The following is a 27,169-nucleotide window of genomic DNA, read 5'->3' as shown; positions in this document are numbered from 1 at the left end:
GAAGGAAAAGAGAAGCTAAGCATTTGATTCTGAAACTCTTTTGTTTAAGGATCAGTCCGTTGAGTGTCTGTCTCACTTTGACGATGTGTAGCTTGGGCAGCAGGTTGCAGTCGGCCAGAGTTAACTCCTGACCATCCAGGAAGGGGCGGGTGGAGGAAGTGACATCATCAGCACTGTTCTCATCTATCTCATCCGGTAGAGGAGAGCTCAGATAGTCATCCAACTTCTTCAGGGCCTTCAGTAAACCCTTCTCCAGATCTGCACAAAGAAACTTCATTTAAAAACAATTTCCTTTTCTGCGTTGATGGATTTCCTATTGAAAGGGGGCTTTTGTCGCACTTTAAATAGCTAATACACCCAAAAGCTTATAAAACCATAATTTTCTATGTGTCATTGCTAGTCAGATACAGGTGCTATTTGGTATCCACAGTGACTTGTTCACACCAGCACACAAGTTTGGCCCGAATTTTACATGCGATTTGTCTGTTTAGATCAAAGCGGAAAATGCAATTTTAGTCTCTGACAGTAGGTAGCGCTTATAGAAAAAGCAGAAATACAGCAGAAAACAAAGGGATAATATGACTAATATACACTATTTGCATTTTTTTCTTTGTTTTTAAAGTTTGTCTCAGTATTTGATTTGCTATGATTGATATTTGTATAATTTCCTTTATGTGATCATTGTTCATAACGTTGCAATAAAATGTTGCATTTCTGACACCTGGTTGTCACAGAGAAGAAACAAAATCAAACAGCATTTACATGTTTTCAAACAGCTATTCAATTTTTTTCTCTCTCGCTATGATGTTTATCAAACAAGTACAAGAGTATAGAGAAAGAGAGTTGGGTCTGGATACTTCCTCTGCTATTCACTGTCACTGAAATAGTCTGTTTGTGAGCATCACCAAGTTGATTCTTATTGGTTGGCCAGTTTTCTTCGCAGTACGATGGAAATGAGATTAGAACATTGTCGGCGTGTTAATGTTTGTATTGGTCTGAACATAACCTGTTGTTCATTAAAATTCTAATTTTTATCTCATCAAATTTTTGCACCAAACATTCTTCTTGGTGTGAACAGGCCTTAATCAGGTAAAATGTGACATGGTTCCAGCGACACAAAATTTGTCCACATTAAACACAGAAAATGGGGCATGATGAAACACAATCAATCTCAAAACTCTATTACACTCACTCACTACAACTGAAGAAAGCAAGAGCGTGAAACTAAAAAGTCAAGTCACCTTCATTTATATAGCGCTTTTAACAACATAGATTGTTTCAAAGCATCTTTAAAATGATAATAGGAAATTACAGTAACAGAGATTGTTATGGCTTTACAACAGCTCTAGAATAAAGTTATTATCCAGCTAAAGTTGTTTTTGATTGATTGATTCACTTTAGTTGCAAAGATCATTAGTTATTAACTTAGGGGCCGCTAACACGAAACCGTTCTAACAGAAAACACTCAATGTGCTCTGGCCTGCTCATACGCACAAAACAGTGCCTGGTGGCTCGAGAACGCAAACCTTGAAATAGATTCCAAGGTGCAAGCCTTGAAAAAAAAAAAAAAAAAAAAAAAGGTTATCTCTGTGCAAACCTTGTGTTTAGTCTATAGGTGTGCGCATTTGAATATATATGTGCGCAGGCGTGTAGTCCTTCTTTACAAACCAAACCTCAACAGACTAATTGTGTGGCCTTAAAACATTTGAATAAATAATTATTTATCGCTTCTGCGTGAAACGGAATTATCCCGACAACGTTTTATCTGTACAGTGGTAAAGGGAAGGGAAGGATGCCTTCAAAGGGGAGAGACTAGTTGACACTTCAGGACTGCGTTGTCGACGGGTTCAGGCGCAGGTCCTTCATCAGATCTGGATACGGCCTGGATCTGGCTGTGGACTGCGGTAAACCTCAGGATAAACAGAGAAACGTCTCGGTTACGTATGTAACCCTCGTTCCCTGAGTAGGGAACGGAGACGTTACGTCGGATGACGACGAATGGGGTTTCGCTTAGAAATCCTATCATCTTCGAGTATATAAAACGAGCCAATGGCAAAGAAATGCCATGGGTCTGCGGAATTTGCATAGCGTAACTCACCCCATCCTGGGAGTATATAAGGAAGTACGCTGGCAACATGCAGATATGTCTTCGCTGAGGAGCCGAGACTGAACTCAGGCGTTCCAGCGGTACAGCGGAAGTGGCAGGGAGCCGTAACGTCTCCGTTCCCTACTCAGGGAACGAGAGTTACATACGTAACCGAGACGTTCCCTTTCGTTGTCACTCCGAGTTACGTCGGATGACGACGAATGGGGTTCCCAGTGTAATCGCGCCACCTCTCGACTGTCTTCCAGTGCCCTGCGTAAGTCTGAGCTCCCTGTCGTGAGACTAGCACAGACGAAGGAGTCCTACTTAACACAGGAATACCAAGGTACACTGGGAAGCATATCCAGTGGAAATATGCAATCATGCCCAACCCGAAGGGGGGGACTTGGAATACACATATGACCCCAAAGGGCTGCATACGGAAAAACACTGGGGTGTCCAGCCGCAGGTGGAATATTTGAACCCCAGGGGTGGCAAGGTGGCTTGCCAAGGGAAGACACATGCGCAAAGAGGCTTACAGTGGAAATACACATGTGGAGGTCGCCCGGAGGGGAACCATGCACATGGAGGCACCTAGCCAAGCGTGAAAGCTGCCGGTGGCATAACTCTGGTGTTGACGTCGTCAGTGCTGGAGGAGACTCAGGGCTTATTAGGCTCACCTGAGGAAAATATCGCACGTATCCCGTCCGTGGAGAGGAATGGCGAGCAAGCGAAGACACCTGAGCAGAATCTCTTACCGGCTAGTTGAAGCGAGTACATGAGAAGAAACTGGCTCCACTCAGAGATTATAGAATCTCGCGAATGTGTTAGGTGTGGCCCAGCCTGCAGCTCTGCAGATGTCTGTTAGCGAGGCGCCATGCGCTAGAGCCCAAGAGGATGCCACACTCCGGGTGGAGTGGGCCGTCACACCAAGGGGGCATGGTCGACCTTGCTGCTGGTATGCCAAAGCAATGGCGTCCACTATCCAGTGAGACAACCTTTGGGGGGGGACTTGGAATACACATATGACCCCGAAGGGCTGCATACGTAAAAACACTGGGGTGTCCAGCCGCAGGTGGAATATTTGAACCCCAGGGGTGGCAAGGTAGCTTGCCAAGGGAAGACACATGCTCAAAGAGGCTTACAGTGGAAATACACATGTGGGGGTCGCCCGGAGGGGAACCATGCACATGGAGGCGTCGAGTGCTGGAGGAGACTCAGGGCTTATTAGGCTCACCTGAGGAAAATATCGCACGTATCCCGTCCGTGGAGAGGAATGGCGAGCAAGCGAAGACACCTGAGCAGAATCTCTTACCGGCTAGTTGAAGCGAGTACATGAGAAGAAACTGGCTCCACTCGGAGATTATAGAATCTCGCGAATGTGTTAGGTGTGGCCCAGCCTGCAGCTCTGCAGATGTCTGTTAGCGAGGCGCCATGCGCTAGAGCCCAAGAGGATGCCACACTCCGGGTGGAGTGGGCCGTCACACCAAGGGGGCATGGTCGACCTTGCTGCTGGTATGCCAAAGCAATGGCGTCCACTATCCAGTGAGACAACCTTTGCTTGGAGAGAGCCTTTCCCTTCAGCTTCCCACCATGACAGACAAAGAGCTGGTGTGAGGTCCTGAAACACTGCGTTCTGTCTACGTAAGCACGGAGTGCGCGTACTGGACAGAGCAGTGCCAAGGCTGGGTCTGCCTCCTCCAAAGGCAGCGCTTGCAGGTTCACCACCTGGTCTCGAAAGGGTGTGGTGGGAACCTTGGGCACATATCCGGGCCGGGGTTTCAGGATCACGTGAGAGTTAGCCGGTCCGAATTTCAGGCACGCTTCGTCAACCGAAAATGCCTGCAGGTCCCCTACCCTCTTGATGGAGGCCAATGCAACCAGGAGCGCTGTCTTCATTGACAGGAACTTAAGCTCCACTGATTGCAGAGGCTCAAAGGGAGCACTCTGCAGGGCAGTTAAAACCACTGAGAGGTCCCAAGAGGGTACGAGGGGAGGACGAGGAGGATTCAGTCTCCTGGCTCCCCTCAGGAACCTGACGATCAGGTCGTGCTTTCCTAAGGACTTACCATCAACTGCGTTGGGATGTGCGGCAATGGCGGCAACATACACTTTCAGGGTGGAGGGAGACAGCCTTCGCTCCAACCCTTCTTGCAGGAAGGAAAGCACGACACTGATGGGGCATTTCGTGGGTTCTAGATTTTTAGAAGAACACCAGTTGACGAAGAGGTTCCACTTCAACGCATAGGCATGTCTCGTGGACAATGCTCTAGCGGAAGTGATGGTAGCCACCACCGCTGGTGGTAGGGTACTCAAACCTGCCTCATCCCGTCCAGGAGCCACACGTGGAGATTCCAAAGATCAGGACGAGGGTGCCAAAAGGTGCCCCGTCCCTGAGAAACCAGGTCCTTCCTCAGAGGAATTGGCCAGGGAGGTGCTGTCGCGAGGAGTACTAGTTCTGAGAACCAGGTGCGGTTGGGCCAATACGGGGCAACCAAAAGTACCTGCTCCTCGTCCTCCCTGATCTTGCGCAAGGTCTGCGCAAGAAGGCTCACTGGGGGAAACGCATACTTGCGGAGGCCCCGCGGCCAGCTGTGCGCCAGTGCATCCGTGCCGAGCGTGCCCTCGGTCAGGGAATAATACAGGTCCAGACGAGCTAGGTGCCGGAGCACAAGGTCCCTGTGTTCGCAAACCTGGTCTCGAGAGTGAGCTAGGATCAGCCAGTCGTCGAGATAGTTCAGGATGCGAACCCCGTGTTCCCGAAGGGGAACAAGGTCTGCCTCGACGACCTTCGTAAAGACGCGAGGAGACAGGGCTAGCCCGAAAGGGAGAACCGCGTACTGGTATGCCTGCCCCTCGAAAGCAAACCGTAGAAACGGTCTGTGTCGAGGAAGAATGGAGACATGAAAGTAGGCGTCCTTCAGGTCGATCGCTGCAAACCAATCCTGCAGCCGTATGCACTCGAAAATGCGCTTGGCCGTGAGCATCTTGAACGGCATCCTGTGAAGGGAGCGGTTCAAGACGCACAAGTCGAGGATTGGCCGTAACCCACCGGATTTCTTCGGTACAATGAAGTAAGGGCTGTAAAAGCCGGACCTCATTTCGGCTGGAGGGACAGTCTCGATCGCACCCTTCGCCAGTAAGGTAGCGACCTCCGCTCTCATAACCGGGGCATTGCCACTGACCATAGTGAAGCGGACTCCCCTGAAGCGGGGAGGAGACCGCGCGAACTGAATCGCGTAGCCGAGCCTGATGGTCCTCGCGACCCAGCGGGACAGCCTGGGAAGCTCTAACCAGGCTTCCAGGAACTGTACCAGCGGGGTCATACGGACCACAGACGTACCCTCGGTGGTGCAGCGAGGCGGAATGACCGGCCCAGGCGCGGGTGGCATAGCGGCCCAGTGCGAGGGCACGGTCATTAGCCGCGTCCTGCCAGAGGAGGCCAGGGGAGGACCAGCGTCCCACTGGGGCGTGCTCTGGCAGGGAACTGGCGACAGAGGGGGACGAGAGTGGCGAGGCTCATGAGCAGCGCGCACTGTCATCCGGACACTCTGTGTGCTCAGAGATGGGGGAGTGAGTTCTTTCTTTAACCACAAAAGGGTGCTGCTCGTCGTGGGACGAGCAGCGGGGTGGGGAAAACCAAGGATTCTCCCCCGGCCCTCCACCGGGGGAAGGAGCGGCCCTACTACGTCTCCTGGGAAGAACTCAACGCAATCTCTGAGCAGCCCGTCTCAGGAGCGCCGCTTGGCCTGGCGTTTAGCGGGGCACGGGGCGGGAGAGGGCTGTGGCGCCTTCCTACGGCGTCCTCCACGACGCGACCCGGATGGAGGCTGCTGCTGGGGCCGTGCGGGAGGGGCGGGAGCCGCAGAAGGGCGCCCTCTGCGGCGAGCAGACTGAGGCACCTGTGCCGACGGCTGGGTGGAGGCAGCAGCTGGCCGTCGGGGCAGGACATGTCTGAGAGCCTCAGTCTGCTTCTGGGCGGTCAAAAACTGCTGGGCAAAGTCCTCAACCGCCCCGCCGAAGAGGCCAGCCTGGGATATGGGAGTGTCGAGGAACCGGGTCCGCTCGGCCTCACGCATATTGGCCAGGTTGAGCCACAGATGTCTCTCCTGGACCACGCAAGTGGACATCACCTGACCCAGGGAGCGTGCGGTCACCTTCGTCGCTCGGAGAGCAAGGTCGGTGGCGGCACGCAGCTCATCAAAGAGCCCTGGGTCAGTCCTCCCCTCGTGCATGTCATGCAACATCTGGGCCTGGTAGACCTGGAGTGTCGCCATGGCATGCAGTGAGGAGGCCACCAGCCCCGCAGCTCTATAGGCCTTCGCCACAAGCGTGGAAGAGAACCTACAGGCTTTGGAGGGGTGCTTTGGGTCACCACGGGAAGAAGCACTCTGAGGACACAGTTGCATCGCAACAGAGCGTTCAACCTGGGGAAGCCCAGTGTACCCTTTGGCGGCCGCCTGATCGAGAGGAGGCAGGGCGGAGGAGGTCGCCGAGCGATCACGAGAAGACAATGGTGCCTTCCAGGACCTCGTGACCTCCTCATGCACATCCGGGAAGAAAGGCATTGGGGACGCGCGCTGACGAGGATCAGTGGCGGCACCCAAAAAACAATCATCCAGCCGCAAGCGCACCGGACCAGGTGGCGGGGACCACTCAAGCCCAATGGCCACGGCTGCCCGGGAAAGCATGGCAGTCATCTCGGGATCAGACTCGGGCAATGCTGGCACACCCGAAGGTGGCAGCACAGCCGAATCCTCACTTCCCAAGGACTCTTGCCCACCCTGTGATGCAGCGATCGACATCGAATCTTCCTCTGGAACGCCAAATGAGACCAGTGGACTGTACAGCGGGCTCATTCGAAACACTCGCGGGTTGCACGGCGCTAGAGGACGGTGTGGAGCGTGGAATAGTCGGCGCTTTGTCCCACACCGTAATCCTCAGGTCACCCTGGCCGCCAGCCGAAGTACTAGCTCTCACGGAGCCCGTAGATTGGGGTGCGGATGAGGGGACTCTACCATGAAGGTCATTGAGTCTAGACCGCAACCGTGCGATGGGCATGTTCCCGCAATGGGAACATAACTCATCCACAAACGCTGCCTTAGCGTGCTCAATACCCAGACACACAAGACAGCGATTGTGCCCATCAGAGTCAGAAACGAGAAGACCGCAACCAGAAGTGCACGGGCGAGGCATCTTTAAAAAGACGTGCCGCGTGCAAGCTCTTTTAGAAAGGAGATTTCTCCGCAAATGCTGAAGCGACCAGGGAGAGAACACACAAACACTGGCAAATCACTGCACAGATAAGCAGGGAATGTGCACTCGCTGGAACTCGCTGTCACACCAACACTTGGAGAGAGGCTCGTCTCGAAGAGAAATGAAGAGATGAATCTCAGGATTGGCTGTGGAGTGAAGTACATCAACTTGGCTCCGAAGCGAAAACATATCTGCATGTTGCCAGCGTACTTCCTTATATACTCCCAGGATGGGGCGGAGTTACGCTATGCAAATTCCGCAGACCCATGGCATTTCTTTGCCATTGGCTCGTTTTATATACTCGAAGATGATAGGATTTCTAAGCGAAACCCCATTTGTCATCATCCGACGTAACTCGGAGTGACAACGAAAGGGAACTAATATTAGCGTAGATGCCATCCTTCTTATGATGTAACAAGTACATCAGGATTTATGGGAAGTGTTCCCGGTTCTGGCTGACCTAATCTATGCAGCCTAACATTGACTTATAGAAGTCTATAATGTGTTATGTGTATGCTAGGTCAAAGAGATGTGTTTTTAGTCTAGATTTGAACTGATAGAGTGTGTCTGCTTCCCAGACAATGTTAGGAAGACTGTTCCAAAGTTTTGGTGCTAAATAGGGAAATTATCTACCGCTAGCAGTCGATTTTGATATTAGGTATTGTCAACTGGCCGGAATTTTGAGATCGCAATAGACGCGAAGGTCTAGAATGCGCTAAGAGCTCGCTCAAGTATATATAGTATGTATATATTGCTGATTACTTACAAAGCACTAAATGGTTTAGCTCCCCAGGAGCTAAACCATTTAGTGCTTTGTAAGTAATCAGCAATATTTTAAAATGTATACGATGTTTAATAGGGAGCCAATGCAGTGTTGACAGAACCGGGCTGATATGTTTGTCAGCTGTAGATTGTTTATTAAGCGTGCAGGGCAACCACCCATAATAGCATAACAATAATCTAGCCTTGATGTCACGAACCCATGAACTAATTGTTCCGCATTTGTCATTGAGAGCATATGACATAATTTAGATATATTTTTAAGATGGAAAAATGCTGTTTTACAGATACTAGACATGTGACTTTTTCAAAGAGCACACCCAGGTTCCTAACCGATGACGAAGACTTGACAGAGCAGCCATCAAGTGTTAGACAGTATTCTAGGTTGTTACGTAAGTTTTTTGTCAAATAATTAGAATCTCTGTTTTTTCAGAATTAAGTAGTAGGAAATTACTAGTCATCCAGTTTTTTATATCAACTATGCATTCCGTTAATTTTGTGAATTGGTAAGTTCTGTCAGGGCGTGAAGAAATATAGAGCTGAGTATCATCAGAAAACTGCAAAACTAATACCATGCTTCCTAATGATATCTCCTAATGGTAGCACGTACAGAATGAACAACAAAGGCCCTAGCACTGAGCCTTGACATATGCCATACTGAACTTTTGATCGATAAGGCATCTCTTCATTTACTGCTACAAACTGATAATGGTCAGATAAGTATGATTTAAACCATGCTAGTGCAATTCCACTAATGTCAACATAATTTTCAAGTCTATTTAAAAGAATGTTGTAGTCAGTAGTATCAAATGCAGCACTAAGATCGAGTAACACTAATAGAGAGATACAACCATGATCGGATGATAAGAGCAAATCATTTGTGACTCTAATGAGAGCTGTCTATACTACTATGGTACAGTCTAAATCCTGACTGAAAATCTTTCAAAAAAGAGAACATAGTTGTGAGGATACTGCCTTTTCTAGTATCTTTGACAGAAAAGATAGATTCGAGATCGGCCTGTAATTGACTAATTTTGTAGGATCAATTTGCATTTTTTTAACAAGCGGTTTAATCATAGCCAGCTTAAAAGTTTTTGGTATGTATCCTAATGATAAAGATAAATTAATGATATTAAGAAGAGGACCTATGACTTCTGGAAGCATCTCCACACATACCACACTTTAAAATAAAACTTTAATTGTCAGTTTAGTAGTCCATATGTAAAAAACAATACAATTTTATTGTGGTGCTTCTAATTAAGTGATAAAAAAACATTTGACAAAATATGCACTAATCTCTAGACCAATAAAATGTGCAACACTTTACATTTTACAACCAAATTTTATGTAATATCTAATTACTTTAACTTACACTGTAAACTTTTCCTCGAAATTGCACAATTTTTCGGTGGCAAGTGAGTTCCTGAACATGATGAATAATGGGATACACTTAGCCTCAAATACAGCTCCGACGGGGTATTAGAGATACTGTGAATTTAATGTGGATTAAGGGCACTGAGCTTTGCCATTTTTTCCAACCTAGGACAGCAATTACTTCCTGTTGTCTGCACCAAAACTGCAAGTGTGGGTATTGGGACGGGCCCAAAATGTAGTGACGCTCATCCTGGTTGTTATACCTTTTATCCCATGTCACTTAGAATGATGTGGTTTTAAGGGGAGGAACATTCTCATTGTAGAAAGCAATTTACTAGATCTAAATTTTTACATGCCAATGAGCAGGAGATGAAATAATATATTTTTAATATATTTTCCTAAAAGAGAAGATTGTAGTTGCACATAGAAAGTCTACATGCCCGTTAAACAGCTGATTTGTGTGATGTAAAAATGAAGAGAATGAAGCATGCTACTACAAGAGCCATGGGCCACAAAGAGCTTACAAAGCATCAATGGGATCTCATTGTTAAAAAGTATCGCTCCAGTGAGGACTACAAAAAAAAAGGCATTAGATATACCATGGAACACAGTGAAGACAGTCCTCAAAGGGTGGAGAAAGTATGGTACAACAGTAACATTATCAAGAAAAGGGCATCTCTTCAAAATTAATGAGAAGACTAAGTGAAAACTAGTCAGGGAAGCAGTCAAGAGACCTACAGCAACATTAAAAGTAAAGTTGCAGATTTTTCTGGAAAGTAATGGTTGCCTCCTACATGTGACAACTATCTACCATATATCTGTCTGGGCTATAGACCCTTTCACGGTTGACGTCACAGGAAAATTCGAAGTTCGCAGTGCGCATGTCGGGGTCAGAAAGTTCATTCCATCCCATTGAATTGTGTGTTAACCAGAGAATTTCTCGTCAAGAAAAAAAATGCCTACTTGTTGCGTCGTGGACTGAAAATCACACCAGTTGTGGAGTCAAGTTTTTCAGGATCTCATCCGTAAAAAAACAAAAAAAAAAACAACGACATCTGTTCAGATCTATTTTTTTACAGTCTATGGTTCAGATAGATACTGCTATCTGCTAAGTAGGCTAGCATGACACAGGTCACAATAATGCCAGATATCGAACTTCACCTAACTATTAAACCAGTCTACAGTTTACAGAAAACATTTGTTTACTTACCAGGGCTTAACTCTACCGTTGTTGTCACAATAACTGTCATATAACACAATAACACTACAAACACGAGCATTGAAGGCGTCTATGGGGCAGTATGTTCAAATCAGGGCCGTGCACAGACATTTTGAGGGGCAGTGGCCTAAACCAAAAAAAGGGGCACTAAGGGGGTGGTTGCTTGTTAACACAAATTATCCAGTAATTACAAAATATACAATTAAAAGAGAAGACAGCACATGCTCAAATACATTTTAGACTTCATTTTGATAGAACATCACAATTACACATTGCTGATAATAACAGAAACTATATACTGTTTTACATTTTGGTATTTACCCAGCAAACACATTTACATTGTGGCAACGTCTGTGGCACGTTGCATTTCTGCTATGGCAACGTCACTGTCTATGTGCTCGCAACATTGTAACAACGTTAGCTAATTCAACTTTATCAAAACTGCATATGGTAATCAAATTGCACTTCCAAAAGTCATACATTTGTGAGAAGAAGTTTTCTTCTTTTCTCACATTTGTGAGAAGTTTTCTCACATTTGTGAGAAGAAAAAAAACAAACAAACAAACAAACAGTGAGTGCACTAGCATGAGCAAAATGCGAAAATCTGGCAAAGAAACGAATGAGACGACAAATCAAAGAAAATATAAACAGGTGCGCGAGCAGTTACAAACATTTTTTTCTCTGTGCGTTTCCAAAAAAAAAAAAAAAAGTAAAACATTAACGTGCAACAAGTAGACTATAGGCTACGCGTCGCTGCCTGTTCAATGAGAGCTGAAATCAATTAATCATCATTAAAGTCATTTTGGCTTCATACTTTTGGCATAAAGTTAAATATTTGTCATACCTGACCAGATGATGTTCAAAAACATTTCACATCAGATAAGGAAGTTGTAGGTTGTGTTTGAATAATTACGTATCTTATTTAGCTGAAGTAAATTAAACGCAATTCTCACGTATCCTTGCTTGATGAAGAATGAGATGGCCCAACGATCAGGGCAGTGACGAGTACATATGTCGTCCAGTGGTTGTCCAGACACCGTTGGCACAACCTTAAGCAATGGCCCTGAACGGTGGTTTAATGTCAACATTGTGTCAACGGTGTAACAACCTTCACCACACAACGTAGTTATAGCAACCTTTTGGCCATGTTGTTAAAACGTTGTTAGAAGGTTGGGTACGTTGCGCCAACGTTCTGTGTTTGCTGGGTACCAGTGATGCGCGGGTTGATCCAAAATGAGCGGGTGCCTGCGGTCACCCGCGGTTACGAGTCATCCAAAAATATTTTTAATGATATTCGGGTCGCGGCCGGTCGGGTCGTTTGAAATAAAGATGCCAATTAAACCTTTGTAATTTATATAGGCCTAGTACTAGACACAATTTTCTATGAAATACATAGGCCTACACTTTATTGGCTGAACAACTGGCAAGAAGATGATGCACGAGCTCAGTCTGCAGGTAGAGATGGAGGTGGCAAGAGAAAAGGTGAAGACTGGGGAGTGGAAGCTCCGCAAATACACAAATAGAAAGAGCAAAGTGTGGGAGACATTTGCCGAAATAATGAAAGATGATGACCAAAGTGCTGGCTTTGTCATGTGTACTACTTGCGATGCTATTTACACATTTGATAGCCACAAAATTGGCATGACCAACCAGGCACGGCGCCAGGATTCCAGTTTTGGATGGTTCAGACCAATTGTGGGTGGGCCTTAAATTAAAAACGTTAAATAAAAAAAATAAAAAACGTTATCCAATCACTGCTTAACCTAATATAGCCTACTGTTATATTATCTGTGCGTATACATAATATAGATTTTAATAGCTTGATGCTCTTTAATTATTTTGTTGCATTGTTAAAAGTTTCGGTGCATAGGACCGACCTATCCGCGATCGCTCTCCGTGGTTCTGACCAAAGAAGAGCGCTTTGGAATCTCCATTACGCATCATACGCATCATACCTGGGCTGCATTTTCCGATAACGTTGTCTCTTAGCGCGCTACGAAGACACTTAAGGTATAACTTAACTAAAGGCATACTACCACTAAAGGTATATCATTGCTAGGCGTCTTCAGGGCTATCATCCACTCGCGAGGCAGAGGCGCTGAAAGGCAGAGGCGCTGAAAGGCAGAAGCTCTGAAAGGCAGAGGCGCTGAAAGGCAGAGGCGCTGGCGCCCTCCTAGCAACGGCGCTGTTTTTGGTAAAACATGATTTTGACGACTTCATTAAGTTTTGTTTTATAGAAAACTCTTTTTAAAAGATTTTCGTTTTGTATAAATTGTATCTTAATTTTGATCAATGTTTTATCAATCAATTGCCCGTATTTAATGAATAAGAAGCAAATAGCAGACAATGTAATAAGGCGCCGGTACGATCACTTGCATTGCTTGTGCCTCACAGTTTTGAGAAATATAGTCTATACATTACAAAAAGCTTGAAATGTCTATGAAAATATTAAAACCAAAATAAATAGGCTACTCTCTGATTAATTCATATGAAATGTGCATTTCTCTCTGGTGTTCATGGCGAATCACATCGTCAACTTCATCTTTGCAGCGACACAGAAAACACCAGTTTATTACTAAACAATTAAATATCTCCTTGCTAATTTAGACACATTCATAATCATTACTTTAACCGCGGTTCTTTGTGGCAAGCTTTATGCGTGCGGTCATAACGCTTATTAACGCTTATTAGCTGAACTTGCGCAGAAACATCAAAATAGACATAGCCAGCTTTTTAAAATTGTTTTTAAAACTAAACATTTAGACTATTTTAGTACAAATTATAAGCTTATTGACGATTTTTTATAATTCTTGACAAAATTAGAATATATTAATTTTTTTTCCAATGACGCTACGATGAACATTTACTACTTTTAAAAAATGCGGGTCAGGAAGCGGGTCGGGTACAATATTTTCTTTTTCTTTTTTTGCGGTCTGAGTTGCGGGCGGGTTAGTTGAAAACGTCGGTCGGGTGCGGGTTGTTTATACATTGACCCGCGCATCACTGCTGGGTACCTTTTCCTTTTACAGCAAAACCTTTCTATTTGGTACCATGTCCTGAAAGATCTTAATAACCTCATCTTTTATGATTGGGATGTCTTTTTCAATGGCCAGATTTGATTAGATAAGCAGCTAATTCTAAGAATGTGGATTAGCACTAGTAGAAGACCAAGAGCAAGAGGTGGGGGTGGGGAAGAGGGGCACCTCAGTCGATGAGGGCAGAGGGGCAGTGGCTCTAGCCACCGGGCCACCCCCCTGTGCATGGCCCTGGTTAAAATGCAAGCCCTTTCTGAATAAAAAACATCCAGGCCTGACTAAACTTTACAAAAACATATATCCATTCTCCCAAAACCATGTGGAAAAATGTGTTATGGTCTGATAAGACCAAGACTGTCCTTTCTGACTAAAATGTCACTTTGGTTTTTAGTGGCACTGCATAGGTTGTAATTTTTACATTAAAGATGCAAAGGTTCTGATATTTTTTTTATATTTAAAATTGTATTAATATGGGTGTGTCCATCGGTCAACTGTACACCCATTTGAGGTCCTGGAGTTTCTTCTAATGAGATGATAATTAGAATCAGGAGTGTTTGATTAGGGAGAAACACAAAAAATAGGCTGAATCCGGAATCGCCCCTAAACCCTCAATCACTAGTCCACTAATACAGTTCACTTAAAGGAGTGAATGAAAACGAGAGAGTGAATTCAGACATCGGCTGTACACTCATTATTGTGGTGCAGAACGTGGGACAGAATGAGTGCACTCGATAACGTCCACTATGGTTTCGGACACCATATCAAATGGCTGTCCCCTCAAATAATGGCCTATTTGAGGGTATAGGGGGTGATTTCAGAGCACAGTCTGTTCACAGTCTGTAGTGTAAATCTGTAATCCAGGAACATTGGATGTGGATTAAGTTTGACAGACAAAATTAAACAATACTGTCTGTTTACAGCTGGTTAGTCGGTTGTGAATCTCACAACTGAACCTTAATTGGGCATCTTTTTAATAAATGAATAAAAACAAACAGAAGCATTCTTGCACTCACTTTCATTCATCTGAGGATTTGAATTCTTAATGTAGGCTGAAAACTTTGAGAACACATCAAGGCCTGCAGTGTTAGATTCAGGATTGCGAGCTGCCAGCCGTGGGTATCTGTGTCGTAGAAAGGGATGAAGAAGAGGAGGACAGTTAGTAAACAAAATGAGACAGAATACAAATACAAGCACAGTGATACATGGAGCCACAGAATGAAGGAAAATAAAGCATGAATTAATGGAGTTACTTAGGAGGGCAGAGGGTTTCCTCCAGGAACTCTTCTATCTTGTTGGTGTCCGTCTTCACCTCTGTACCGTACAGCAGGAAAGGGGGCTGAGCACCAGGGGCCAGATCTTTAAGAATGTCTGGCTTCCTAGTCCCAAAACAGAGAAATAGGAATAACACTACTTTTGAAAAACGCTGTATGCATTCTGTGGCAATTTTCTGCATGGATGGAATACACGGATGACCTATTTGATTTGCCAAAAGCACACTGCTCTAATCCCACAATACAATGCACTTGACCTTGCATTTCCAGCGTGAATGAAAATCTCTTTTTTTTATTGGACCAACAATTTTAATTTCTGGAATACTGTGACAACAATGTAGCATACTACTGGGTTGAAATAGCAATATGCTAGGTTTCCCTGCATACTTGAAATGATAACTTTACTTAACTGCTTCAGGTTTGTGAATGTCTGCTTGAGTTGCACAGAATCACCAACCTCTTCATGTCAACAGTAGTCACATTAAAGGTCACGCCTTTCAGCCACAGGACCATGAAGAGCCGCTGAGAGAATGGGCAGTTCCCGATACTCTGACCATCACTTCCTGCCTACGCACATATGCAAATACAGATCATTACTACAGGTTTCTAAAAGATTGTGTAGCCCCAAATTATAATCCCAATAATTATACACATAATCCCAAAAAGTACTTTGTTTTTGCAACCGCTGTACAGTTTCACTGTATTGTACAGCACCATGGCAAGGAATCATATTGTAACCAAATTATGAATGTGAGTTTGAATGAGTCAGAATAATTAGTACTTAATTATTTATGTCAATCTTTCTGTGTGAAGGCAAGTTAATTAATTATTCTGAGTACACATGGATACTCATGCATATTAGAGTATATGTTTTGGCTAATCAACTGCATTGATATACATTATTGTAAATTATTACACGGCTCACTGGAATACTTACTGGTCAGTCACAACATTCCAAGGTGTTATTCCCTGAATGACAACCATTCTCAATAGCATGCTGAATATCATACTACCCATCAGGGTTTCTGCTCTTGCTTGTTTCATTCAAATGCAGCAGCTGCCATCTTGTGTCTCTGTTATATTTATCGATTCTCTTAACAATGAAATCGGAGGACTTCAGTATTACTAGTGCTGTGATATTGTTGCTGTGTTCATCATTTTGCCAGGACGATTGTTTTGTACAATGTAATGGATTATAATATAATAAACAGGAAAGATTTAACTCTTGCCTCACCAGCGTTTTTTTTTTTTTTTTTTTTTTTTAAGTTGCAAGCCACCGCCAGAATTTTTGATCATTTTCACAAAAATATTATGGCCCCCAGAATATTTTGTTGTATAAATATCTGAATATGCAATATATCAAAAGAAAGAACAGAGCCTCTGCTTAAAACAAACAAACAAACAAACAAACAAACAAACAAACAAACAAAAAGTTTTATTCTCGTTTAAAGCATTCTTTTTTGTATAAAAAAACTGGGCAAGTTTAATAAAAAAATATATATTTTTTTTTAGCAAAAAGCTGAGAAAATAGCATTTTTATCAAGTCATAGCTCCCCTTACCGTATAACTGTGAAAGCACGGAAAGCTAGAAATTTACATCAATGCCAGGGAAGCGTTAAAAACAGTTTAAAAGCAATTCAATATATATTGTCCCCATAATTATTAATGTGGTGGAAAGAAATGCAATATGTGGAATGACTCACTTTATCCCGTAAAAGTTTGTTTAGTTGTCTTGTTCTGTCATCTTGGCTAAAAGCTGCTTGCTAGTTTCCTTTGCGGAAGCTTTGCATTTTGTGAGCTAATAAAAAATTTCAACAAAAATCAATATTTTGTGTCCAATTATTTACATATGTGAGAAATAGCTGTGTAAGTGGGATAATATGCAAAATACACCCCTTGAGGACGATACAAGACGATTCAAGATGATCAGTCTATCACCCTCTCAGAATTTATTCTGCGATAACAGCTGGCGGGATGTACATAATCCCTTACTTGATGCCTGCAACATATTCCAAAAAAGTTGAGATTTAGGATGATTAAGATTTAGGACAATTTAGAATGTATAAGAATCTGACTTTAGGAGTTGAAATAACAAGGTGATATGAAACATGTGGCCCGTACCATGGTAGCTGAACAAAATCAGGGTTACAGGATTCGTTTTAAATAGACAAAACTAAGTCCAACCAGGTTTTGTTGGTACCATGATGCTACCATTTAGGCTATCCTTGCACATACTGGTTTTCCAGTGTTTCAGAAAAGATCTCCGTCCACACTACATGACCGAAAACCATTCACGCACACTGGGCATGAAGTTATGCAGATTGTTGCCGATTGTTCTAATGATAGCTTCCCTTTTGTGCATGTAGGCAGCTGCAGTATTATAATGCAGAGTTAACTGTACAATGGCTGCTAAAAAGGACAACAAAGTCAGCAAAGCTTGCAGTTTCATGTCCATGTTATTGTTTACTGTCGTCAAGGCTGGTCTGTTATTGTCGTGTTCTGGTAGCATAATGGTCATATGATAGGGGCTTGACAAATCAGGGAAGGATACGCAATGATCCAGAAGGCCCAATCAGGGAGCAAATGTGGGCAGCCACGTCTTCATTTTCAAAAGTCTCCATTTATGGTCCATCTACAGTAAAACACAATCCTGGAGTTTTCAAACTAAAACGTGGTCTGCAGCGTTTCCAAAAATCTCAGTTTTCGAGAGTCGAAAACTCCGGACTAGTCAAGTCAAGTCACCTTTATTTATATAGCGCTTTTAACAATATAGTTTGTGTCAAAGCAGCTTTACAGTCATAATAGGAAATTACAGTAACAGAGATTGTTTTGGCTTTACAGCACCTTTAGAATTAAGTTATTGTCCAGCTAAAGTTAGTTTTGATTGATTGATTCACTTCCGTTTGCAAAGATTATTAGTTATCAACTTAGGGGCCGCTAACACAACACCGTTCTAACACTCAACGCGCTCTGGCCCGCTCATCTGCACAAAACAGTGCCTGGTGGCTCAAGAACGCAAACCCTGAATTAGATTTCAAGGTGTAAGCCTTGAATTTTTTTGAAAAAAAGGTTATCTCTGCGCAAACTCTTAAAAACGCAAACCCACAAAAACGCTGACGGCGTGGACATGCGCATCACATGTTTAGTCTATATATATATTCGCATTTTAATATATATATATATATATATATATATATATATATATATATATATATATATATATATATATATATATATATATATATGTGCGCAGGCGTGTAGTCCTTCTTTACAAACCAACCCTGAACAAACTACTTGTCTGGCCTTAAAAATGTTTAATAAAGAATTATTTATCGATTCTGCATGGTCACGTGAACCGGAATTATCCCAACAACGTTTTATCTGTACAGAGACTACTGTACAGTCTATTTGCACATATATCCTAGCCAGGCGTAACCGTAGCAAATGTTGTGTTTTAAAACGAACACGCACTAGTGTAATCGTAGCATTAGTTTAAACCAGACCTGCTCAGAGAAAGAAGTACCTAGAAGTGTCATGAACAGTTTAACTCGATGAACCCTCCCTCTGCACTTTGGAAACAGTGGGCTTTACATGCAATTGTGACGCCACATTTGCTGCCATCCAGACGTCTTTTCCAGGGACGTCCCTGCATTTTTCCAGCAGGACACATACTGCCCAGATTACAAGTGCATTGCTGCATAACAACAGAGTGCAGGTATTAGATTGGCCTGTCTGCAGTCCTAACCTGTGTCCATCTGATAATATGCATTATAGAGCTGCACAATTCTGGATAAATTGAATCGATCACACTTTTTTTTTTTTCAAACTGAGATCACGATTCTCCCATGATTGTCAACACACAACTAAACAAAATAACATTTAATTTACTAGAGGATCTGACAAAATGTTAACTTCTGCAGTCTATTTAAAATTATTTATTATTTCTGAATTAATCTTTTTATTTATTTTTTTAACTGTTTGAATCAATGATTCAATGAATGACTCACTTATAAATACTTCAATACTTGTTTCATGTTCTTGATACTAGTTTCATTACTGGATTAATCAGCATTTTTGAACAAATCTCTTGAATGAATGATTCAATGACAAATACATTTTTAACAGTCCTTTGTCCCCACGCTGTGGCATTACGATATAATTGGCACAATCTTTATTTGAAGCTTCAAGTTACTTTCAAAAGGTGATTTGCTCTATTTTGATTGCGTTGACATCATTGTTTAGCCTATATCCCAACTGTAAACTTTAACCCTAGTACTTCTATGATAATATGAATAATTGTAACACAAAAATAGCGATAGGCCTACTGTGTGGTTGAAAAGACTGTTTGTGAAGTTGTTTCATACCTATGACAACTGCTTTCTTTGGGCCAGCGGCAGTGCAAATTCAGATCTGAATGTTCTGGTGTAATTTTGTCAAAAGCTTAATAGACACAGGTGAATCATTATCATTTAGGAATGAGATTGCATGGTTGTTTGAATAGAGATCGCAATCTTTTAACAATTAATAGTTCAGCTCTAATGCATTATGAAGTGTAAAATAAGGCAATGAAGGCCCTGTACAATTACACAGTTGAAGAATTGCATAATGGATGGGGAAATTCCAATGGCCAAATTGTCTTTAATGTCCAAATGCTAAGTGTTCTCAGAAAAAAAAATTATGTTACACAGAGGTAAATGCTAGACTGTCCAATCTTTTTTTGAGGCTTGTTGTAATTATCAGATTTTACATGAGTGTATATTTAAAAAAAATCAATTCAGGAACACTTACTCAAATAATGTCTTGTTATAATGCTTTTATAATAGTGGCCAGCTAAAGAGCTTTGCAGGTAAACCTCACTCTCCTGGCCTCAAGAGGCGCATATGCAACGGTCTTTATCGTCCTTGTTAGCGCACCCACTTCCCATGCCATAAACGTTGGTTTGAATCCCGCTCTGAGAGGTGTGAGTAGAACCTGAAGGGTTACATTGGTGTTATGAGCCAGGAGGGAGTGAGGTTTAGATGGGTGAGTGTAAAGGAGGCCAGCTAGTAAAGAGCTGTGCAGGTAAACCTCACTCCCCTGGGTAGGGCTGCACCAGCTGTTTGTAAGTTCTTTCTTAAATTGGAACGTAAAGTCCACACTAGATGCTTAGTAACTACTAGCTAGTTTGTAACTAACTCTTTACTTTATTCCGTTGCACCATTTGTTCTTAAGGTAGAACGTAGCTAGTAGGTTAAGCTCTCCATAAAGTGGTGAGCCATAGTCGAATAGTATGACGTTTACCTTCAGTGATCCAATAGCAGCCTTCAAATACGTGAGCAGAAGCTGCTGAAATGCTGTGAATTTTAGTTTATTCTTCATTCTAACTTCTTTTGCCTTTAGTTAGTTTCCATTAAATACAATATTACTTAATCATGAATGACATAATAAGTGTTTTATATACAACCCTATTTCCAGAAAAGTTGGGACATTTTGTAAAATGCAATAAAATTCACAATCTGTGATTTGTTAATTCTCTTGAATCTTTTTTTAACTGAGAAAAGTACAAATAATTGTATTTTGTAAATATAAACAAATTTTGATATTGATGGCTGCAACACACTACAAAAAAGTTGTGACAGAGGCAAAATAAAAGTGAAAAGATTATAAAGGTTAGATTATCCAACTAGGTGAGGGTATCCTGTTTGGGTGAAAAAGGAGATTCTCAGTCTTTGCAAGCAAAGATGGGTCATGGCTCACCACTTTGTGCCAATTTTCATGAGAAAATTGTCAAACAATTCAAAAATCACATTTCTTAATGCAAGATTGCAAAGACTTTATGTCTTTCACCATCTACCACATATAATATTCTGAAAAGATTCAGGGAATCCAGAGAAATCTCAGTCTGTGTAGACCTCTGATGAATGTGCGTGACCTTTGAGCCCTCAGACGGCATTGCATGAGAAACCATCATGCTACTCTGTTGAATACAGCCACATGTGCTCAGGAGTACTTTAGAAAACCATTTTCACTTAACACAGTCTGACGCTGCATCAAGAAACGCCACTTGAATCTCTGTTACGCAAGGAGAAAGCTATACATCAGTTCTATGCGGATATGCTGGTGAGTTCTCTGGGCTTGAGCTTATTTGAGATGGTCTAGAAGACAGTGGAAATGTGCACTCTGGTTTCAGCTTGTTTTTGGGAAAAACAGACATTGAGTTCTCAGTCCCAAAGACGAAAGCGACCAACCGGACTTTCATCAGCGACAGGTGCAAGAGCAAACATCTGTCCTAGTATTGGGGTGCATCAGTGCAAGCGGTATGGGTAACTTGCATTTGTGTGAAGGTATAACTGACATGGAGGCATATATTTTGATTGAGACATAAACTGCCATCAAGACGACATCTTTCCTGGGAAGCAAGACAATGCCAGGCCTCATTCTACACATGCTAAAACTGAGTGGTTTCTAGACACTCTGCACCATAAAAGGGATGTGCCTGTCTACCAGCCTGCCTGCAGTCCAGATCTGTCTTTTATTGAAAATGTATGACCCATCACGAAAAGGAGAATAACGGTCAGGCAACGATGACCGTTGAGCAGCTGTCTTGTATCAGACAAGATTGGGCAAATATTCCACTTGCAAAACTGCAACAATTAGTATACTTAATTCCCTAATGATTAAAAAAAGTGTAATTAAAAAGAAAGGTGATGTGAAACAGTGGTAAGCATACCTCTGTACCAACTTTTGTGGAGTGTGTTGCAGTCGTCAAAATCAAAACTTTTTACAAAATAAAATTAAGTTGGTCAGTGAAAACATTGGAAATATTTTCTTTGTACATTTGTCAGTTAAATAAAGGTTCAAGAGAACAATGATTTTTTTAGCATTTTACAAAATGTCCCAACTATTCTGGAAATGGGGTTGTAATTAACATTCAGAGAAACTCTATTTGAAACAAAATAAATAAGGACCAATAAATAAACACTGATACAAAAAAAACATAAGAAATTACATATTGATTATTTGACATGCACAACAGAGGCCCCAGGCCCTAAGAGGTGCACTAGCGACTGACTAGAGGTTGTGGTCTTTAGCGTCCTTGTTAGCGTGCCCGCCTCCCATGCCAGAAATTCAGTTCGGATCCCAATTGAGCAGTGAAAGTTACACTTTCAATATAGCACAGGGTGAATATAATTAACTTTTTTATATTATTGTCATTTTGCATACTGTAAATAGTTATACATGAAATGTTGTTTGGGCCTAGTTCTACTAGGTCTTTTTTATTTGATAAAGCACAATGTAATAACAGCATAATGTAATAAATATTACATTATTAATGTAATGAAATGTTCAGTTTGTAATAATCATTTTAAAATAATGGTTTTCCTTTCCCTCCAGTAGAGTTCAAGGGGGCATTGAAGTTGTGCTGGCGTGCTGGATATTTTAAGTTGTTTTTTCCTTTGAATGATCACACATCTACTAGAAGTAATGTACAATAATATTATTACTAGAAATAAAAACAAAATTATTACTAATAGTAGCAGTAATACTAATAAATGCATGAGGGTGGTTGACATGACATGGCCTTTTTTTGGTCCAATGTGTCAATGTTAAGTAAATTATAGAAAAATATATCAAAAACTGTGGTGATATTGTTCAGAAAGTGCTGTTTTATATGAACATACAGAGCATTCATGGGTTTAATCTTCCATTTTTTCACAATTTTTATCCAAACCAGAATAAGCTCATATGGCATGACTGTCCCAAGCACAGTTTACAAATTTTGATTTTGAATAAAAACAAGAAAATTAATTCATTTTCTGTTTATTCAATCATATATTGACATCCCAGATGTCTACTTGTGAGTCTGCTTGACTACAAGTTCAGGCATAATATTTTGAAGCCACCCTTAACTAAAACATTTTGTCCCAAAAATGGATATCATAAGGTGTGACGCCATATTCCTTTTTTTAAACGGGCAATTGTTTGGAGACCTTTGGGGAGTGGGAGTCCTCCTTCTTTCAGGAGGAAGAACAACACCTCAGAAGGACACTGAAAGTTACAATGTGAGTTTTCTCCCTTCATGTTTTCAAAAAAATCAAGTATATCTGGCACTCCTGCTTCAGTTCCCTTTTGCGCTGTCTTTTGGTGTGACACATTTTACACAAAAATGCCCACATGAAATAACTTTTCAGTCAATATTACCTTTAAAACTATATTGTCATATTGTAGTTAGCATGGTTTTAGCATGTTTGCATAAATGCACATTGCTTAATGTCATGCTAAGTACATGAAACCTCATAGTGTGACACAAAATCATAAGGTGTGACAGGGTTTTCTTGTCACACCATATGATTATTTTGTCACACTATATGATATGAACTGCATTTAAATACATAAATAATGCTCTTAGATACATATTTTATAACTAATAGTTAAGTTTATTGAATATTTTGTCCTTTTAAGACATTTTTATACTATATTATTTACACATTTAATATCTATACACCAACTCAATTTGGTGAATGCCTACAATCCCATTTCAAGCTGAATCCATGTTAAACTACAGCATTTTGTCACTCAAATGTTTCCCTTTATTTATTTTTTTATTTTTTTTATTTTTTTCAGTTTGAGGTAGATTTCAGTAGATGGCGAGATAATGCGAATACAGAAAGAACAAGGAAAGATACATCAGCTTGCTGTTCGGCCATTGTTTTACTCATCCTCATTTTGAAACGAATTTATGCATTAAATAAAATAAATGTTCAATGATTTACTAAAGATTATTAGAATTCATGTAGTTAATATTCAGCAGATTAAAATAAAAAGTGCAACATCAAATGAATACAGTAAGTGGATTAATGAATGTGTTATAAACATGATTCTTTGCTACTTTGAGTAGAACTCACTGTTTTAAACAATTTTGTGATTTTTCTGTAACTGAAACATTGATTCACTTGTCAAACTAAGTTTGGTTGTTTGTTAAATGCAGCTAATACAGATTTTTGCATACAAGATTGTTGTGTGGTGTGACATCATATGGCGTGACACCATGCCATTTGGTGTGACATTCAGAATTTTTTAAGAAATTAAGGCTTTTTGGTTATTAATCATAAAATCATCAATGCGACAGATGGGGAATAGTGCCAGCAAAGGTTACAAGCATTTTGGTACTTTTATAACAAGGTATACCCAAATTAATTTGAAGTATATTGAAAGATTACAAGTAAACGTCTTTCTATGAGTGCTGATAAAGTAAAATAATGCAAAATGTAACATATTTGCACATAAGAAATGCTATACTTTTATATAGTAATGATAAAGAATCAGGATAAATTGACCGGTACATTATCACATTATACCCCTTTTTAATTTAACACACAATAGCATTCATGTCATACCATATGACATTTTTAGACAGTAAACTAGTAAATAAATGTAAATTTCAGGACAAAATCTACAAGACCATATATTTGGAAATATAAGAGTTGGTAGAATATAACCCAATGAGTTCCATGACTTAAATTTTAGATTTTTTTTTTTTTACTTTTTTTTAGCCAAATATGTCAACCACCCATGAATATTTAAATCTGGTGCATTTCATAGGTAGTTTAAGACCGCAACACAGGTAGGATTAAGATTAAAGGAATGTCACTGTTTTCTATGCCTTAAATATGACAGTGTTTTTGCTGATTTCATAATGTAATACATTTCTCATAATGTAAACCCCGTTATTAAATTATGAGTTCAAGATTTTATTATGTTTAGAGCCAATTAAATTATAAATATTTGAATACATTCATTATAGAACGTTTATTACATTGTGCAGATCTATTAATTGTAAGTTGCTAAAATTGCATTAGTTCCGAGTGAAACCATGAAATGGCCTGTGGGTAAACTCACCTTCACAAAGAGCTCAACCTCAGGTTTCTCCTCACTCATGCTGGAGTCCAAACAAGTCCCCTAGCAAAAGCCAAATAACTACACCAAGCGTATAGTTTAATAAATGAATGTGTTCTATTCCTGTCGCCCTTTTTTCGAGCTCACTTCCGCTGTGCCTTGGCCAATTTGAAATTCTAAGCAACTTTTCCGCTTTGAGGTACGAATATGATAGCGGGTGAAATTTTTGACCAAAACCCAAACAAAGTTCACCAAAAAGTGTCTAATTTCCGTGTGACTTATAAAATGTATAAACGATTTACTGTTCGTGTTTAGTATCGAAATCAATAACGCCTACAGCAAGATCAGCCATACTTCCTCTCTCTCTCTCTCTCTCTCTCTCTCTCTCTCTCTCTCTCTCTCTCTCTCTCTCTCTGCCTCTCATTTCCTGATTTTGACAAGATTTAAATTTCCTCTAACTTGTAACCGTATTATGTTGGAAGTCACTTGATCAGTCACTTGATCAATACACGTGTTGTCAGTCGTCACTTGTGTATTGCATATTTTATAAGTAGGCCTAGTATATATTTACTATTCCAAATAGATAAAAAAATGTAACTTAATTTGAATGACTATCTATTTAGAGCAAATTATATACTCATTAGGTAGGCTACTATAGGAACAATTTTGCATATGTAGTATTTAGGTTACAGCTTAATATGAAGATTCTTTTAAGTGTTTAAAGGGGAAGTGTGACTTTTACAAGGTGCCTTCTGACACCTAGTGGTAGATAACTGAAACATGAATTTTGAACAAGTTATATTATCTAACAAGTAGATATTGTAACTATTTAGATATAAGTTTAGCATGTACGGGATGATGGTGATGCATCAGCCAATGTGTTATTATTGGAAATAAATAAACATTTGCTAATTCAATTGTTATAGCAGAAAATGTCAAATATTAAATATTAAAAAACAGATCTGTAGTAACACTCTGAATGCAAATGTAATGATTTCACTCAACTTACCTAGGCCTATAGGATTTAATGAAAGCGAAGATGTCTGAAATGTACAGTACACCTATTCATGAAAAAAAAAAAAAAAACCATCAATTGCAATAAGTATAACATTTAAAAATAATAACAATAGTAACAACATGCCACTTATCGCCTTTTCTGGGGGTCTGATTTTATCTTTTTATTTCAAATTAAAAACTATAAATTTCACTCCACAAATCAAAAAACATTAATATGTCCGCATATCTCTCATTAACAAATAGAAAGAGAGATAGAAAAAAGATGATTGATTAGCCTACCTGTAACATCTCTGTTACAATCTCTGTTACCTTAAATTATACGTTTATCTCTGTAAAGCTGCTTTGAAACAATCTACATTGTTAAAAGCGCTATATAAATGAAGATGACTTGACTTGACTTGACATGAAAGTTGATACTATGAAGTTTCATTTTATTTTAGTTAAAGTCCAATTCATCCAATAAATCAAGTGATGAATATAAAGTCTGGTTTCATACAATAAAACAACAACAACAACAACAACAACAACAACAACAACAACAACAACACTTTTACTGCAACTCATAAATCACTGTATTCACCTTACCTTTATTTGTAAACGAAAGGATGTTGCTATTGTGTGGTCACAACAACAATAAGACAGCTTGCTACGCCCCCAAGTAATATTAACAAAGAAGTTCAAACTAAACATTGTTCATGACACATCACCAGTAGGGCTAATGCATGCAAGTAACAGAAGTAACAAAACAGATTACTTCAAATAACGGGAAAAGTAACACATTATGTCTTTGGTCCAAATGTTTAACCATTATTGACTGACACCTTTGTCCCCATGTTAAGAGAAATTTGGAGTAAGGTGCAGAAGCATTATGGCGCTGTGTAAATATGGTGGTTATTTATAGTGTCACAAGGCTACTATCCGTTCCCTGTATTCCAATGAAGCTTTTACTATTGATGGCTTAGGTATAAATTGATGGTAAGAATTTTACTTAACACAGTTGACCATACAACGGCCGAATACACTAGTTCACAATATCAAATGATATGCGATATTGTTTTCAGGTGAAAGCGACAAGAAAGTATTTTAACAGCCTATTATTTTCAAGAAATCTACAATGACAAAATATGTGTAATGAATGAGGCTGGCACCCATTCATCCAACCGCCAGAGGGAGCCCTCTCCTGAACACTAACATGGACTGTTGCTTCGTTGGTTACTTCCTGCCTTACATCAGTATAAATAGCCGTGCATTTCCACTG

The 27,169-nt window shown here is 40.8% G+C and overlaps 1 protein-coding gene across 6 annotated transcripts in view; it reads right to left on the bottom strand.

Annotated features, from left to right (window-relative positions):
* Positions 1–25,316, bottom strand: part of clic1 (chloride intracellular channel 1) — a 28,069-nt gene extending 2,753 nt beyond the window's left edge. For 5 of the 6 annotated variants that reach the window (XR_014030965.1, XR_014030966.1, XR_014030967.1 and 2 more), the window contains exons 1-5: positions 24,898–25,314; positions 15,476–15,585; positions 14,998–15,123; positions 14,761–14,867; positions 77–258 (exon numbers count right to left, since the gene is read on the bottom strand). Coding sequence is in view for 1 of the 6 variants with exons in the window: in XM_081377043.1 (XP_081233169.1) it covers positions 77–258; positions 14,761–14,867; positions 14,998–15,123; positions 15,476–15,585; positions 24,898–24,936 (564 nt within the window). In the remaining 5 variants the exon portion in view is untranslated. Of the gene's footprint in view, positions 1–76; positions 259–14,760; positions 14,868–14,997; positions 15,124–15,475; positions 15,586–24,897 lie in introns of all 6 variants that reach the window. The other variant, XM_081377043.1, reaches the window with a different exon arrangement.
* Between the last annotated feature and the right edge of the window lie 1,853 nt (positions 25,317–27,169).

Source organism: Scardinius erythrophthalmus (genome assembly GCF_964197995.2).
Source record: "Scardinius erythrophthalmus genome assembly, chromosome: 10".
NCBI classification, from domain to species: Eukaryota; Metazoa; Chordata; class Actinopteri; order Cypriniformes; family Leuciscidae; genus Scardinius; species Scardinius erythrophthalmus.
This window is presented reverse-complemented; position numbering and strand designations above follow the sequence as displayed.